Here is a 17,127-nt window from a genome sequence, read left to right as displayed (position 1 = left end):
GGTTCACCTTCCAATAGGACGACGACCCTAAGCACACAGCCAAGAAAAGGCAAGAGTTGCTTCACGAGTCTCTGAATGTCCTTGAGTGGCCCAGACAGATTCCGGACTTCTCTGGAGAGACTTGAAAAACGTTTTGCAGCGATGCTTCCCATCCAACCTGACAAAGCTTGAGAGGATAGAGAAGAATGGGAGAAACTCCCCAAATACAAGTGTGCCAAGCTTGTAGCGTCATACCCAAGAAGACTCTAAGCTGTAATCGCTGCCAAAGGTGCTTCAACAAAGTACTGAGGAAAGGGTCTGAATACTTATGTGAATGTGATATTTCCGTTTTTTGTTTTTAATACATTTGCAAGAAATTCTAAAAACTTGCTTTTGCTTTGCCATTATGGAGTATTGTGTGTAGATTGTTGAGGGGGAAAAAACAATTGAATCCATTTTAGAATAAGGCTGTAACGTAACAAAATGTGGAAAAAGTCAAGGGGTCTGAATACTTTCTGAATGCACTGTATATACAGTGTTTGACTGTCTACCATAACTTTTGGGGCTTTATTATGACCTCCTGGAACTCTGATGTGCAGTATTGAAAGGAATGTTCCACCTTGTGCTTTCAGATGGCCTGATGCACTATCCATATTTAGAAATAATGATATTGTAGAGATGTGGAAATAGAACAACATACCTGCAGCATGAGTGTAGTAATAGGAACTGGACCAGATTCATGGTCTTTGAGCATTTCAAATGGAAACAACTATCTGACAGAATGACATGTCAACACAGCTTTCATCGCTCTTCACAAATCCTCGTCCCCTTATTGATTGTAAGCCGTGTAAACAGAGTAACAGAGCAACTTTCAAACACACTTGGTGTCAATGCGTCTGTTGAGAATCGTAAGCCAGAGGGTGGAATAATTTGAATAGTGCACCATCACAACCTTTATGTAGAGGAATATAAGGTGGCTTTCTCTTATGTGTAAGAAAATATTACATACACACATCCATTGTCTCTGAGCAGGTGCGGATATCATTTAAAAAAAATAAAAGGTGAAAAGAGGCTCTTTCTCTCATGTGGCTCTCACTTGGGCGATTAATGTGATGGGAGGCTTTTTGGTTTTAGTCCAGGGTGGTATAAACACACTGCTGTTGTGCCCTGGAGCAAGGCACTTAAACCCCACAGCAGCTGTAGATATGGAGCTGTAATGGATAGTTTGTACAACTACAAAGCGTGTAATATACCCTGGGATGAAAGCATCTGCCATGTGAAGGATTAGTAAGTGTACTTGTTATGTGACAGCAGGGTAAACGCTATAGGCTTTTTTAAGAGTGTTTCTCTTAACTTGTGGTGTGTGTATGTGTATGTGTGTTTATGTGTGTGTGTGTGTGTGTGTGTGTGTGTGTGGTGTGTGTGTGTGTGTGTGTGTGTGTGTGTGTGTGTGTGTACGCGTGCATGTTACTTATGCTGTGTGAGTGTTCTTCCTCCAGAACTGCACCAAAGGTGAGGACAGGCTGGCCATCCTGTGTACCACCCCGTCCCTGAAGGACCTGGGTCTGCAGACTCCTGTGGTCACCAAGGTGGCGTTCGTCCTGGATGGTTTTTCCACGCCCCAGTTTGACCTGCTGTATGTAGAGGACCCTCGCTTCGAGGACTTTCAGAGACCCACCGTCACATCAAAGGGCAACAAGAGCATTCTGGAGATTAAGGTTAGACATGTCAGATCATTGAAATAAATGTCACTTTTCTGTGCTCTAACTGGGTCTCAACTGACCTCCTGAATTGGCTGAATATAACTGGAATTTACTGATAATATTAAGGTGAGACATTCCCCCTCGCCCCTCCACCACCTCTTCATTGTAGTGATGACTAGGGTTGGGGTCACTTCAGTTACCATCCATTCAGAAACTGAACTGAATTTTGATTCATGCATTGGAAAAATCCTAATTTTAAACAAATGGCACTTAGAGTTTCTATTCTGGAACAGAGTGTCTGTTGATCTCCTGAATTGGCTAAATTCAAATGGGATTGAACCCTGATTGGAGTTAACGACACCTTGCTCTCCGGCTCACCTCGAGACCGTGAGCTGACTCATCCTCGCCGTCTGAGGTTTGAAGGAAACAATACTGAAACAAAACAGGAAAAGGAGTCCGTTTCCCTTCGCCCATCCTCCACAATTCTCTCCGTCACTCCTCTGGCCCCTCTCCACTTCTCCAAGTATTCTCTCCAACTCACCACATTGTTCCAAGTTCCCGAGGTCAAAGCCCTTGACATATTAATGGCCGGTTTTGAACGTGCAACCCCATTTCTCTGGGTAGAAAAACGTTTTTTCAAACAATGAAAAAAAAGGAGGCACTATGGTTAGTGGCAGCTGTGTGGAGCGAGTCGCACAGGATCCTTGGTCGGCTTTTTTTCCCAGGCATGACCTTGGCCCAATAGTCTAATCCTCCCCCTTCCTCCCCTCTCTCAGTTACCTCCCACCCCCCACCAATCACCTTCCTCATCCCAGACAAGCCCCCATGAGCCCCCATTACCCAGGGGACACACATCGCCCTGGGTTACACTGTTACAGGCTAAAAAAGGCCGCTGGTCAGGCTCCTGATAACGTTATTAGTCTTGGCTGGTGTATCTCTGCAGATCGCTTCATGAGAGTTTAACAAGCGTCTCAACCCAGATTAGCACCACACAGACTGTTCGTTTGGATAGGAATGGCAGAACTTTTAATAGTTATTCTCTATGGGACATGGTACTTTCAATGTTCCATACCCAAGCATTAAATATGTTACAACCTCAGGGTACAGACATCAGATGACAGATTTGTATTGTACGTATTATTCAGTATGCTTTGTATGTGTTCAAATTCTGTAGACATTTAAGTTTGTTCTTGTCTTAGTGTGACTGGTATGTCTGTATGCGTGTGTGTGTATGTGTGTTCACATGCACTGTATTAGTTGACGTGTACTGTAGGGTGGTTTAGGAACAGGTGTGGCCCTGTGTCAAATCTGAAAATCCCAGGATGTCACGCGAGGAATGATCCTTCTCTTTATGGCCTTCTGCTACGCTCATACAGCACAGCCAGGCAGAGTGAGAGGCAACCGAGCTGTGTGTGGTGGTGGGGGTGTGGTGGTGGGGGTGTGGTGGTGGGGGGGTGTGTACGTGCATGTGTGTCAACCAAACAATTTGAGGAGAGTAGCCAAGGCAGTCTGTGTGAAAGTGAGATTAATTCTCTATAAATCCTCTCTTCCTGTCAAGAAGAGCCCTCATGGACAAAGGGTTAGTTAGTGTGTATGTAGATGCACAGAGGCATCTCTGTCCAGGGCGGTGGGCTCACAAGAACCGTAATGGCACCCCAACCAATGCCTCAGTCACTTCCACTCCCAGCTTGCATGTCTCTGAGTGGATACTGAAGGACTCACTGAGGATGATGTAGTATTGCATGTGCATATGATCCCTCTCCCTATCTCCCTATCTCCCTATCTCTCCCTCTCTCCCTCTCTCCATATCTCTCCATATCTCTCCCCATCTCTCCCCATCTCTCCCCATCTCTCCCCATCTCTCTCTATCTCTCCCTATCTCTCCCTTTCTCTCCCTCTATCTCTCCATATCTCTCCATATCTCTCTATATCTCTCCCTATCTCTCCCTCTCTCCCTCTCTCCCTCTCTCCCTCTCTCCATCTCTCCCTCTCTCCCTCTCTCCATATCTCCCTCTCTCCATATCTCCCTCTCTCCCTCTCCCTCTCCAGGTGCCAGGCCGTGTGGATGTGGAGGCGATGAAGGGGGAGGTGCTGAAGGTGTCTAACAGGACTTGTGAGAGCGTGACTGTGGTGGGGAACACTCTGGAGTGTACTGTCCCCATGGAGCTACGGGACGCAACCAACGAATTGGAGGTGGAGGTGAGGACACAGACAGAGAGAGAGAGAGAGAGAGAGAGAGAGAGAGAGAGAGAGAGAGAGAGAGAGAGAGAGAGAGAGAGAGAGAGAAACACACAGACACTGACACAAAAACACACTCCCTTCCAACCAAACTTTCAATCAACACTTCGAAACTAGCTCCATGAACTTCCCACTGAGTCCCCTCATCACCCCTAGTTAGACATGGATGAGACCACCCTACCTTCCCTTGGCTTTCTGAGCTCTCCACTTCACTTGAGACAGCCCCTTGTCTACAGAGACCACTACAGACAGCTATAGACCCCCCAGTCTAGCAGCCCCACTCCACAGCTCAATGAAGGCCTTGTTGGGCTGCCACTGCATCCATACAGAGGGCTCTGTGTGTGTGTGTGTGTGTGTGGTGTGTGTGTGTGTGTGTGTGTGTGTGTGTGTGTGTGTGTGTGTGTGTGTGGTGTGTGTGTGTGTGTGTGTGTGTGTGTGTGTGTGTGTGTGTGTGTGCGTGCGTGTGTGTGTATCCTAAGTGTGCCTATTTACCGATTGACTAATGTCAGAACACCAGTGTGCAGTTCGTGCTTTGATAGATCATACAGTAGTTTACATCGTTCTGTTGTCTGACATTTTATTACCACAGTCACTAGCCAGGAAAATGTACAGAAAACACCATATTCCTCCTGGCATTTCATGATCACCCCTGAACGTTACCGGAATGTTCAACTCAGACTTCCAATATCTCACACACAGTAGTTTCTCTCAACCAAATAGTATGTCATTGACTTAAAACTGCTTAGAAATGTCATAACAATACATTGTTAACCATAAACATTTGACTTTCCACATTGTCTTTAATGGACGTGATTCAACCCCAGAACGTTAAAGCAACATGGAGCAGAAGACAGGGCTATTTCATAATGATATAATTCAGGCCGGTAAAGGCAGAGCAACATGGAGCAGAAGGCAGGGCTGTTTCATAATGATATAATTCAGGCCGGTAAAGGCAGAGCAACATGGAGCAGAAGGCAGGGCTATTTCATAATGATATAATTCAGGCCGGTAAAGGCAGAGCAACATGGAGCAGAAGGCAGGGCTGTTTCATAATGATATAATTCAGGCCGGTAAAGGCAGAGCAACATGGAGCAGAAGACAGGGCTATTTCATAATGATATAATTCAGGCCGGTAAAGGCAGAGCAACATGGAGCAGAAGACAGGGCTGTTTCATAATGATATAATTCAGGCCGGTAAAGGCAGAGCAACATGGAGCAGAAGGCAGGGCTATTTCATAATGATATAATTCAGGCCGGTAAAGGCAGAGCAACATGGAGCAGAAGGCAGGGCTGTTTCATAATGATATAATTCAGGCCGGTAAAGGCAGAGCAACATGGAGCAGAAGGCAGGGCTATTTCATAATGATATAATTCAGGCCGGTAAAGGCAGAGCAACATGGAGCAGAAGACAGGGCTGTTTCATAATGATATAATTCATGCCGGTAAAGGCAGAGCAACATGGAGCAGAAGACAGGGCTGTTTCATAATGATATAATTCAGGCCGGTAAAGGCAGAGCAACATGGAGCTTTGGGCACAATCAGCTGCAGAGTTGAGGGTATTGGAACTCACCATTAGTGTGATCTCTAGAGAGGGGTCAGGCAATATCCCTAGACCCCCTAGCCTCTGTCCCTGGCTGTCCACACTGACACACCAGTAGGCCACACCCGGGCAGCCCCAGACCGAGCCAGACAGCCCCAGACAGAGCCAGACAGACCCAGACAGAGCCAGGCAGCCCCAGACAGAGCCAGACAGACCCAGGCAGCCCCAGACAGAGCCAGACAGAGCCAGACCGATCCAGACAGACCTAGGCAGCCCCAGACAGAGCCAGACAGAGCCAGGCAGCCCCAGACAGAGCCAGGCAGCCCCAGACAGAGCCAGGCAGCCCCAGACAGAGCCAGGCAGCCCCAGACAGACCCAGGCAGCCCCAGACAGACCCAGGCAGCCCCAGACAGAGCCAGACAGAGCCAGACAAGCCCCAGACAGAGCCAGGTAGCCCCAGACAGAGCCAGACAGACCCAGGCAGCCCCAGACAGAGCCAGGCAGCCCCCGACAGAGCCAGGTAGCCCCAGACAGAGCCAGACAGACCCAGGCAGCCCCAGACAGAGCCAGACAGACCCAGGCAGCCCCAGACAGAGCCAGGCAGCCCCAGACAGAGCCAGGCAGCCCCAGACAGACCCAGGCAGCCCCAGACAGAGCCAGACAGAGCCAGGCAGCCCCAGACAGAGCCAGGCAGCCCCAGGCAGCCCCAGACAGAGCCAGACAGACCCAGGCAGCCCCAGACAGAGCCAGGTAGCCCCAGACAGAGCCAGACAGACCCAGGCAGCCCCAGACAGAGCCAGGCAGCCCCAGACAGAGCCAGGCAGCCCCAGACAGAGCCAGGCAGCCCCAGACAGAGCCAGGCAGCCCCAGACAGAGCCAGACAGACCCAGGCAGCCCCAGACAGAGCCAGACAGAGCCAGGCAGCCCCAGACAGAGCCAGGCAGCCCCAGGCAGCCCCAGACAGAGCCAGACAGACCCAGGCAGCCCCAGACAGAGCCAGGTAGCCCCAGACAGAGCCAGACAGACCCAGGCAGCCCCAGACAGAGCCAGGCAGCCCCAGACAGAGCCAGGCAGCCCCAGACAGAGCCAGGCAGCCCCAGACAGAGCCAGACAGACCCAGGCAGCCCCAGACAGAGCCAGACAGAGCCAGACAAGCCCCCTGACACACACACCGTTTCCAGCTCATTTCTCCCAAACCTAATAATGGTAAAAGCAATATCTATGATCCAATCTGCACTCCGTCTGTGGCTCACGCCACTCCACATGTAAGAGAGAGAGAGAGAGAGAGTGTGTGTGTGTGTGTGTGTGTGTGTGTGTGTGTGTGTGTATGTGTGTGTGTGTGTGTGTGTGTGTGTGTGTGTGTGTGTGTGTGTGTGTGTGTGTGTGTGTGTGTGTGTGTGTGTGTGTGTGTGTGTGTGTGTGTGTGTGTGTGTGTGTGTGTGTGTTCATCAGTTTTTCCCCTAGAATGGAATTGGAGTTTTCCAACACACACCATAAAAAATGTATTATCTAGAACATAGTTGTACATCACTCACTCACTGTTCTCCTGTCCTCTGTCTGTCTGTCTGTCTGTCTGTCTGTCTGTCTGTCTGTCTGTCTGTCTGTCTGTCTGTCTGTCTGTCTGTCTGTCTGTCTGTCTGTCTGTCTGTCTGTCTGTCTGTCTGTCTGTCTGTCTGTCTGTCTGTCTGTCTGTCTGTCTGTCTGTCTGTCTGTCTGTCTGTCTGTCTGTCTGTCTGTCTGTCTGTGTATGTGTGTGTGTGTGTGTGTGTGTATTATGTGTGTAGTGGCGTCAGGCGTCGTCCTCAGTGAGCCTGGGCAGGGTGATGTTGGCCCATGAGCAGGACTACAGAGGGCTGCTAGCTGGCTGTGTGTGTGTCAGTCTGCTGCTGCTGATGTTGCTCACTCTGTTCCTCTGGAAAAGGAGGAACAAACACATTGACGGTACGTCAGTTTGTGTTATTTTGTGATATATTTTCAATTGTGTGTGTGTCTGTGCGTGTGCATGTGTGTGTGCATGTTTGCCCGCCTCTTACTGGCTGTGGGATTGTGAGGTGTTGAGCTGATGGGAGCACTGGTGGAGCGCTCTATCCTTCTCCTTCAATGACTGTGTTCTCTCTCTCGCTCTCCCTCTGCTACTGCCTCCCTCCTCCTCTCCCTTTCTCTGTCCCCTCCCTCCCCCTGTACCCCATCTCTCTATCTCTCTCCCCCCTCTCTGCCACCCCACTCTCTTCCCTACATCCAATCCTCTCCTTCTCTCTATCTCTCCCTCCTACTACCTCTCCTCCTCTCTCTCCTCTCCCTCCTCCTCTTCCTGCTCCTCTCCCTCCTCTCTCTCGCTCCCTCCTCCTCTCTCTCCCTCCTCCTCTCTCTCTCTCTCATCCTCTCTCCTTTTCTCTCTCTTCCTCCTCCTCTCTCTCCCTCCTCCTCTCTCTCTCTCTCTCTCATCCTCTCTCCTTCTCTCTCTCTCCCTCCTCCTCTCCCTCTTTCTCTCTCCTCCTCTCTCTCTCCTCCTCTCTCTCTCCCTCCTCCCCTCTCTCCTCCCCTTTCTCCTCATCTCTCTCTCTCCCTCCTCCTCTCTCTCCTCCTCTCCCTCCTCTTCTCTCTCTCTCCCTCCTCTTCTCTCTCTCCTCCTCTCCCTCCTCCTCTCCCTCCTCCTCTCTATCTCTGGTCTCCAGATCTGGCTGAGGGTAAGGTTTGGTATGACGGCAGGGCTCACATTCAGCACTTGGATATGTTGGCTAACGCCCGGAGCATCAGCCCCACTAACGAAATGGTGTCCCACGAGTCTTTGGACTATAGAACCACCCTGCTGGAGGGTACGTTTCCTGACACTACACCTCTGGGGCGGTTACTCTGACCCTAAAAACCAACAGTAACCCTGTACTAACAACACCTGCCTTTCTTAACCTTAACCTCGAACCTCTAAAGAGATGGCCATCTAACTCTGTGTTGACAGTTTTTTTATTCTTTGCTTCATACCTGATGCCTATTCAGACCTGGGAAACCAATGACATTAATGTATCGATGGAGGTGAAAACCAGAAGGCACTCCAACGTCCAACAACTAGAGTTGCCCATCCCTGCCTGCTCCTCTTTCAAAATAACCCTCACGTTTTCACTCATGCAAACTCATTTTCCCTCCCCTGCTTCCCTTATCCCCCCAATGACATAAACAACGAAGGAGAAAAAAAGAGAAAGAGAAACTACCTTTCTCAATTTCCTCTTCCTGTAATGTGCAGGTCTCAGGTTCCCCCTCTTCCTTTCTGTAACCATGACTCTCTCTTTCTCCGACCTTTCTCTTTAGCATCACTCTGTGATCATGTGACCTATGTTGACCTCTAACCCTGACCCCTGTAGTAATTGACCTTTGGCTATATTGTTTCAGACCAGGGTGTGGAGAGGCCAGAGTTGTGCAGGGGCGCTCCCCCTATCTACGGGAGCCATGGGGAGCTGCTGTCCCCCAGATTGGGGCTCGGAGGCATGGGTCTGGGGGCAGAGGGGGAGCTGGTGTCCCCTCTCCTGTCGGCCCCGGTCCACATCGACCCGTCCCAGCTGCACCCGGACCTCCTGAAGGAGGTTCAACATGTGGTCATCGCCAGAGAACATCTGCTGTTACATTTTAACCAGGTCATCGGCAGAGGTCAGTGGGATGATCATACACGTGTATATACTGTACACACTTCTGATACATGAACACATACACAGGTACAGTGCACGCCAAGACGCCCACATCCATGAACACACATGCACACACACAGCCACACACACACACACACACACACACACACACACACACACACACACACACACACACACACACACACACACACACACACACACACACACACACACATGCACACCTATACCTACACACACACAGACACACACACACCTAAACACACATTACCCTAACACAGACTCAGACACACTTATAAAGCCTTTAGGGAACCTGTAGGTCTCTCAATCATATCAGAATCCATCTCCATAGGGGATACACATAAATACACTTTAGAATCACCTTGTAAGAGCTTAATGACCAACATTATCAAACCACCAGGTTGGACATCCAGACATAAACAATCACCAGACATTATATTGTGGTCACCAAGTGGGGTGTTCACTACTTCACTATATCACTATATTAGTTTAAAGGAGAAAGGCCTTTCTCTGTTATTAACATCCCCACAATGTTCGGGGACAATGCTCCCAAAATCTGCCTCCTCCCCCTTAGCTCAACCCTCGGGGAAGCCTGGGGATTCCGAAAGCAGAATTATGGGGTGGGGTGATTTGTACCCGGGTAGCATTGCAAGCTCCATTGTTGATCCGTGTGGTGTAAGCTGAGCAGTCTTTGCATCTGCAGGGATTGTGATGGGAGAACGCCTCAGAGAGTTCTCTACGCTCTTCTAGCTTTAATACCCCAACACCCCTGCAAAGCTGCACTGAACCCTCTCGACCACATATAATTCAATAAGGGCCACAGTAACTCAGAGCTCAGATAGGGGGAGATATAGCCTCCCACTGCTATGGCTACTACTGTAGGGTGCTGTATGAATGGCCCTCCAGTAAAGGGTTATAGAAGTCACCTAGGCTTCAACCAGTGGTGGGGAAAGTATACAATTGTCATACTCATCATACACAATTGCCAGTTCAATACTACTTGAGTAAAAGTCTAAAAGTATTTGTTTTTAAATATACTTAAGTATCAAAAGTAAAAGTATAAATCATGTAAAATTCCAGACGGCACAATTTTTTTGCTTTTCTAATTTACAGATGGCCAGGGGCACACTCCAACTCAGACATAACTTACAAATGAAGCATTTGTGTTTAGTGAGTCCACCAGATCAGAAGCAGTAGGGATGGCCAGATAAGTGTGTGAATTGGACAATTTTCCTCTGTTGCTAAGCATTCAAAATGTAACGAGTACTTTTGGGTGTCAGCAAAAAAATGTATGGAGTAAAAAGTACATTATTTTCTTTAAGAATGTAGTGGAATAAAAGTAAATGTTGTCAAAAATGTAAATAGTAAAGTACAGATACCCCAAAAAAAACGACTTAAGTTGTACTTTAAATTAATTTGACTTTACACCACTGGCTTCAACAAAGGGAAATCTTGCTTTTCTGAGTGACTGACTGCTCCATTGACATGCCTCCAAATGACTTAATGGGCTAGAGAATCGGGTGCTTAATCCTCGTGAGCATAGTTCAGAAACAAACAAATCGTTTTGGTATCAAGGATTCCTCAGTGTAAAGTGTGTATTGTCTAACATCAAGCACTCAGGTTGTTGCTTATTTGACATCATCTTTATTCTTCTTCATACAGGGCACTTTGGCTGTGTGTTCCACGGTACCCTGTTGGAGGCTGACGGACAGAAGCAGCACTGTGCCATCAAGTCTCTCAACCGTGAGTACTGCATGACCACAAAGGCACAGTTCACCCCGTCAGTGTTCAAATCTCATTGCTCTGATATGTCACCACACAACGCAACGCCACAACAACTTTAGAGATCTCTTGAACGTGCTACGGCGGTGTGTCCTGTGGAAGGATGATTGAGATGGATTGGCTCCTGGTGGTGAGGATGACATTAGGGTCCCCCTCGCTCTAATTGTGTAACCTGTCACTTTACCCTGAGAGCTGAATGTCCTAGATACGTCTTCCACAAGGCTTCGGGAAGCTCTGCCGCTGGGCTGGTGGTAACCCATGGCGATAGAGGGTTACCACTGCCTTGTTCTCTGAGCCTTGGCCTTCTCATTGAGTTTACAGTGACCTAAAGTTCCCCAGGGAGCTTTAAAGAAAATAAAGAAGTTCCCCAGGGAACTTGTCACTGTCATGGAAAAGGCACATGGTTTGGAGAATATTGTAGGTGATGTCACCATGTTGTTTCTGCAGTAGGCAGATAGTTCTTAACATCCAGCTTAACAGCCTCGTTTTCTTAGATATTCTTTGATCTTTCTTTTACTCAGCACTAAATGGCGAGTTGTCCTTCTTTGCTTCTGTGTGTGTCGTCATCTGGTAGTTACAGTGAAAGGGCAATCAGACGTTTTATCTTAGCTAAATGAGATTCTGTTTCCAACGAGATTAGAAGAGAAGGAGGAGGGGGAAAGACCAGTGACACCAGGAGCACTGATTCGATTGGATAATGGGAGTGTTGTGTAGCAGTAACCTATAGGTTTGGGGTAGGGTCACAGTCCCTATGCTCAGACAGCCTGGAGACTGGCTCCTCATGGGCTCCTAACAGTGGTATATAACTAAGGTTTAGATGGCACAACGGTAAAGAGATAGAGGTTTATGACTTGATGGCCTGTTTTTGTTTGCGTTTTTGTTGGTGGTCCATCTAACAGCACATGATTAAACTTTAATGTCAGGTTGTTGTAAAACAGAATGTGTTCTCTTCTCAACAACTTGGTTAAATAAAGGCAATAAATAAATAAACAATCCTGTAATATCTTGCTGTGTTTCAGGGATTACTGACCTGGAGGAGGTGTCTCAGTTCCTGAAGGAGGGGATCATCATGAAGGACTTCAGCCACCCCAACGTGTTGTCTCTCCTGGGGATCTGTCTGCCCCCTGAGGGCTCTCCTCTGGTGGTGCTGCCATACATGAAGCACGGAGACCTCAGGAACTTTATCAGGGACGAGACACACGTAAGATGCACACACACATACACAAACTCTAGGCATACAATCACCTTTATAAGTCATAGTGTTTTGGCTGGAATAATGGCTGATTTAGGCCATTGCAGCTGAAACATTGTATATTTAAGTACAGGAATAAAGCATGGGAGCAGCATATATTGTAGAGATGTAGGGTCTTCATTTGATCACCCTGTTGTTGCAGGAAATGTCATGCACAGCAGACATGCAAACTTGTAGTGTATTCAAGGTTTAAAAGGCTTCCAAAGTTAAATTTCCACTTAAAATGTTCAAACTTGATTTGCCCTAACAAAAAATGAATCCACCCCTACAAAAAGTACAATTCATTATAATCCACACAATACTTCACATTTACTGTTGCTGTAGGATTATTTTCCTGCTGTGAGAAACTGGTCAAATTAAAATCCTACATCTGTATCGCGTGCAGGCTATTCAGTCTTTTTTGGCCTAGCAACAGTGCATATCACTTAAACACACCCTTCCTTGTTTCCCCAGAACCCAACAGTGAAGGACCTGATGGGCTTTGGTGTGCAGGTGGCCAGGGGCATGGAGTATCTGGCCAGCAAGAAGTTCGTCCACAGAGACCTAGCTGCCAGGAACTGCATGTAAGATCTGGATCCAACTGTCAAATGCACTCCCAGACAGTCAGTGTGTGGAAGTGTAGTCACCATTATAGTGAGAGCTAACGCATTGTCATGCCATACAGTCATGCATACTTTGAGATGTTTTATTTTAATGGGTGCCATTTTGCTCCAACCATTACAGGTTAATAACACTCTAGTAAGAATGTTTGAATCCAACATGGCTGCCAGTTTCCCCTAGCTCTGTAAATCTCCAGTAAGGCTGTGGTTGAAGCCGTCCCTCTCTCCTCTGCTAGGCTGGATGAGAGCTACACAGTGAAGGTGGCAGACTTTGGCCTGGCCAGGGATGTGTATGAAAAGGAGTACTACAGCATCCATAGCAAGAGTGGAGTCAAACTACCAGTCAAGTGGATGGCCCTGGAGAGCCTGCAGACACACAAGTTCACCCCCAAGTCAGATGTGGTAAGAGCCTACACACACACACACACACACACATGCATGTACACACACCATTATCCACTTATTAATTCACTTACAGTTAAGTGATAATGCTCGAGAAGCCAGTGTTTGGAGGATATATTGTCTTGGACTGGCAAACCGTGCCAATATATCCTCAAACACCGGCTTATAGGGCATTATCACTTTTATACAACGCGTTACCAACATATTCAAATAATGATTGACATATATTCATATTTTCATTTATTTTCATGAATTTATACATACCATTTCATCCTTCCATGCGATATAGTCCTAACACAAATCAAGGGTTGCTACCCAAGCCAGCTGGTCGTTCGTTCTATCGGTTAGGTTGCCAGAGACGCAAACCGGTCGTGAAGTCTTTTGGTTCTATATCATTGGACGCGACCCAGTCGTTTGTTCTAAATGTTCCCTCTTGCTTGCTAGCTAGCCAACTATGGATAACACAGTCACTTCAAACAATGAAGAAAAAATAACAGCAAAGTAGCTGCATTTGCATTTGTTTAAGATGTTTTCTAGTGACATTTATTTGGATACATCCACCAAAATGAGCTGATGATGCACGATTTTGCCTGCCATCGGAAATGTGCTCTCTCATCAGGACACTGTTCAGAGGAGCTAGCCAACTACACAGCTAACACAATCACTTCAAACTGAAACTGGAAAGACAGCAAACTAGCTACATTTAGTTTCGTTTGACCTGTTTTTCTAGTCTAACCAAATGCTAGTCTAAAAGAAATGAGAAATGGTATCTCGATGCCTTTTTCCAGTGTAGATCAAGTGTATAAATTGCCTGGCTGGGCTGATGAGACAGTGAATTGCGCCCTGAGACGGAACAGTGAATAGGCATTTCAACGTCATAGCTTTAGCTGGTGGTTACTTGTGGAGTTGACACCGCCTGGAATGCGGTTTTAACCAATCAGCATCCAAGATTAGAACCACCCGTTGTATAGTATTACATAACCATTCTCTCATCTATTCAAACTCACTCACTCACACACACCAACACACACACACACACACACACACACACACACACACACACACACACACACACACACACACACACACACACACACACACACACACACACACACACACACACAGAAACGCGTACAATATCGATCAGAACCTATACTCAGCATCAGCCTTAATCTGGCCTGCTACCCTCTCAGCCCCACTCCTTCTTAACAAATCACCACTCTTACTGTTCATTCTCTGGTTAATGTACAGGGTTCACTTGTCTCCGCTACAGTTTCCGTTTATAGGGTTAGCTTGTCTCTGTTACAGTTTCTGTTTATAGGGTTAGCTTGTCTCTGTTACAGTTTCTGTTTACAGGGTTAGCTTGTCTATGCTACAGTTTCTGTTTATAGGGTTAGCTTGTCTCTGTTACAGTTTCTGTTTATAGGGTTAGCTTGTCTCTGCTACAGTTTCTGTTTATAGGGTTAGCTTGTCTCTGTTACAGTTTCTGTTTACAGGGTTAGCTTGTCTATGCTACAGTTTCTGTTTATAGGGTTAGCTTGTCTCTGTTACAGTTTCTGTTTATAGGGTTAGCTTGTCTCTGTTACAGTTTCTGTTTACAGGGTTAGCTTGTCTATGCTACAGTTTCTGTTTATAGGGTTAGCTTGTCTCTGTTACAGTTTCTGTTTATAGGGTTAGCTTGTCTCTGTTACAGTTTCTGTTTATAGGATTAGCTTGTCTATGCTACAGTTTCTGTTTATAGGGTTAGCTTGTCTATGCTACAGTTTCTGTTTACAGGGTTAGCTTGTCTCTGTTACAGTTTCTACCTCTATAACTCTATTATTTCACAAACCTTAGCTGCATTTAACACTCCTCCTGTCTGTCTGCTCTCTTCAATGAAGGCTGGAAATATGGAAAAACTGGGGTTGTGTCCAGAAGTGCACCCTCTACCCTATATAGTGTGCCACTTTTGATCAGGGCTCATAGGGCTCATAGGACTCATAGGGATCATACGGCCCATAGGGCTCATAGGGCTCATAGGACTCATAGGGCCCATAGGGCCCATAGGGATCATAGGGCTCATAGGGCCCATAGGGATCATAGGGCTAATAGGGCCCATAGGGATCATAGGGCCCATAGGACTCATAGGGATCATAGGAGTTATAGGGATCATAGGACTCATAGGGCTCATAGGGACCATAGGACTCATAGGGCTCATAGGGATCATAGGACTCATAGGGATCATAGGGCTCATAGGGCTCATAGGACTCATAGGGCTCATAGGGCTCATAGGACTCATAGGACTCATAGGGATAATAGGACTCATAGGGATCATAGGACTCATAGGGCTCATAGGGATCATAGGGCTCATAGGGCTCATAGGGCTCATAGGGATCATAGGACTCATAGGGCTCATAGGGATCATAGGACTCATAGGGCTCATAGGGCTCATAGGACTCATAGGACTCATAGGGCTCATAGGACTCATAGGGTTCATAGGACTCATAGGGTTCATAGGGCTCATAGGGCTCATAGGACTCATAGGGATCGTAGGACTCATAGGGATCATAGGACTCATAGGGCTCATAGGGATCATAGGGCTCATAGGGATCATAGTGCTCATAGGGCTCATAGGGCTCATAGGAGTCATAGGGATCATAGGACTTATAGAGCTCATAGGGCTCTGGTCAAAAGTAGCTCATTTTATAGGAAATAGGGTGCCAATTCAGACACAGCCTGTAAAGTACTGTGATGTGATCTGATGTGTTATTGGTCCATTTGGTGTTCTGTGTTTCAGTGGTCGTTTGGCGTGTTGCTATGGGAACTGATGACCCGGGGAGCCCCGCCCTACTCGGACGTCAACTCTTTCGACATCACAGTGTTCCTACTGCAGGGGAGACGGCTGCTGCAGCCAGAGTTCTGCCCCGACGCCCTGTGAGTAGTGCAAACACATGACACACTCAGACACACAGACAGACAGTACACACACAATCTTGTACACACACAAACATACATACATGTACACTCTTCAAGCTTATTCCCAATCACTCCCAGATATAAGACAGATGATTTTATTAATAAAAGTGCACACACACACACACACATACACTCCCCTGTCCTTCACCTTGACCAATGTACATAGAGGCATGGCTCAGTGCTTCTCATTGGCAGAGACATTGAGATGAACAGAGGCCCATTGTTAACTTAGGTACAGCATGGAGAGAAGGACAGATATGCAGACAGGGAGAGAGAGAGAGAGCGAGAGAGACAGACCGGAAGAGGGAGGGAGGGAGGGAGGGAGGGAGGGAGGGAGGGAGGGAGGGAGGGAGGGAGGGAGGGAGGGAGGGAGGGAGGGAGGGAGGGAGGGAGGGAGGGAGGGAGGGAGGGAGGGAGGGAGGGAGGGAGGGAGGGAGGGAGGGAGGGACAGTGGACAGGGGAGAGACCAACAGAGGGAATAGAGAGAGTTAGAGAGAGACACCGACAGGGAGAGATGGGCAGATATACAGACAGAGGAAGGGGGAGAGACAGACAGAGAGGAAAAAGAGAGAAAGAGAATATATATATATATATATATATACAGAGAGAGAGAGAGGGAGAGGAAATAGAAAGAGAGAGAGGGAGAGATGGGGAGATAGGGAGAGAGATAGAGAGAGGGAATAGGGAGAGAGAGAGAGATAGATAGAGAGAGAGAGCTATGTAAACTATAAAGCATGTAGAACTACTGAAGCTGAATGTTTAGAAAGGGCACGATAGAGTGAAATCCTCCCTATCTTACCCAGTCTTTGGACAACATTAGGTTTTTAATGGAGGATGTAGATCATAATGCAGATTCAACCAAGCGAAGCACGAAACAGAACAATCCATAACTATTCAGGAGTCTATTCATGAACATTGACTGACATAGAGTATTTCCAGAATGAATGGGGCCCTGTAACAAAACTGTCAAACTTAATATGGCTAGTGGCTACTAAACACCTAAGTAAGCAAAATATATATA

The 17,127-nt window shown here is 47.3% G+C and overlaps 1 protein-coding gene across 1 annotated transcript in view; it reads left to right on the top strand.

Annotated features, from left to right (window-relative positions):
- The window catches only part of met (MET proto-oncogene, receptor tyrosine kinase), a 99,577-nt gene that overhangs the window by 78,497 nt on the left and 3,953 nt on the right, over positions 1-17,127 (top strand). Inside the window, exons 11-20 of the mRNA XM_014125644.3 lie at positions 1,479-1,697; positions 3,732-3,881; positions 7,245-7,401; positions 8,136-8,276; positions 8,845-9,099; positions 10,779-10,859; positions 11,918-12,099; positions 12,604-12,713; positions 12,986-13,151; positions 15,928-16,064. Of these exons, the coding sequence (XP_013981119.1) occupies positions 1,479-1,697; positions 3,732-3,881; positions 7,245-7,401; positions 8,136-8,276; positions 8,845-9,099; positions 10,779-10,859; positions 11,918-12,099; positions 12,604-12,713; positions 12,986-13,151; positions 15,928-16,064 (1,598 nt within the window). The remainder of the gene's footprint in view (positions 1-1,478; positions 1,698-3,731; positions 3,882-7,244; positions 7,402-8,135; positions 8,277-8,844; positions 9,100-10,778; positions 10,860-11,917; positions 12,100-12,603; positions 12,714-12,985; positions 13,152-15,927; positions 16,065-17,127) is intronic.

This window comes from Salmo salar, chromosome 10, assembly GCF_965601325.2.
Source record: "Salmo salar chromosome 10, fSalSal1, whole genome shotgun sequence".
In the NCBI taxonomy this organism is placed as follows: domain Eukaryota; kingdom Metazoa; phylum Chordata; class Actinopteri; order Salmoniformes; family Salmonidae; genus Salmo; species Salmo salar.
The sequence above is the reverse complement of the archived record's forward strand: the minus strand, read 5'-3'. Positions and strand labels throughout refer to the sequence as shown.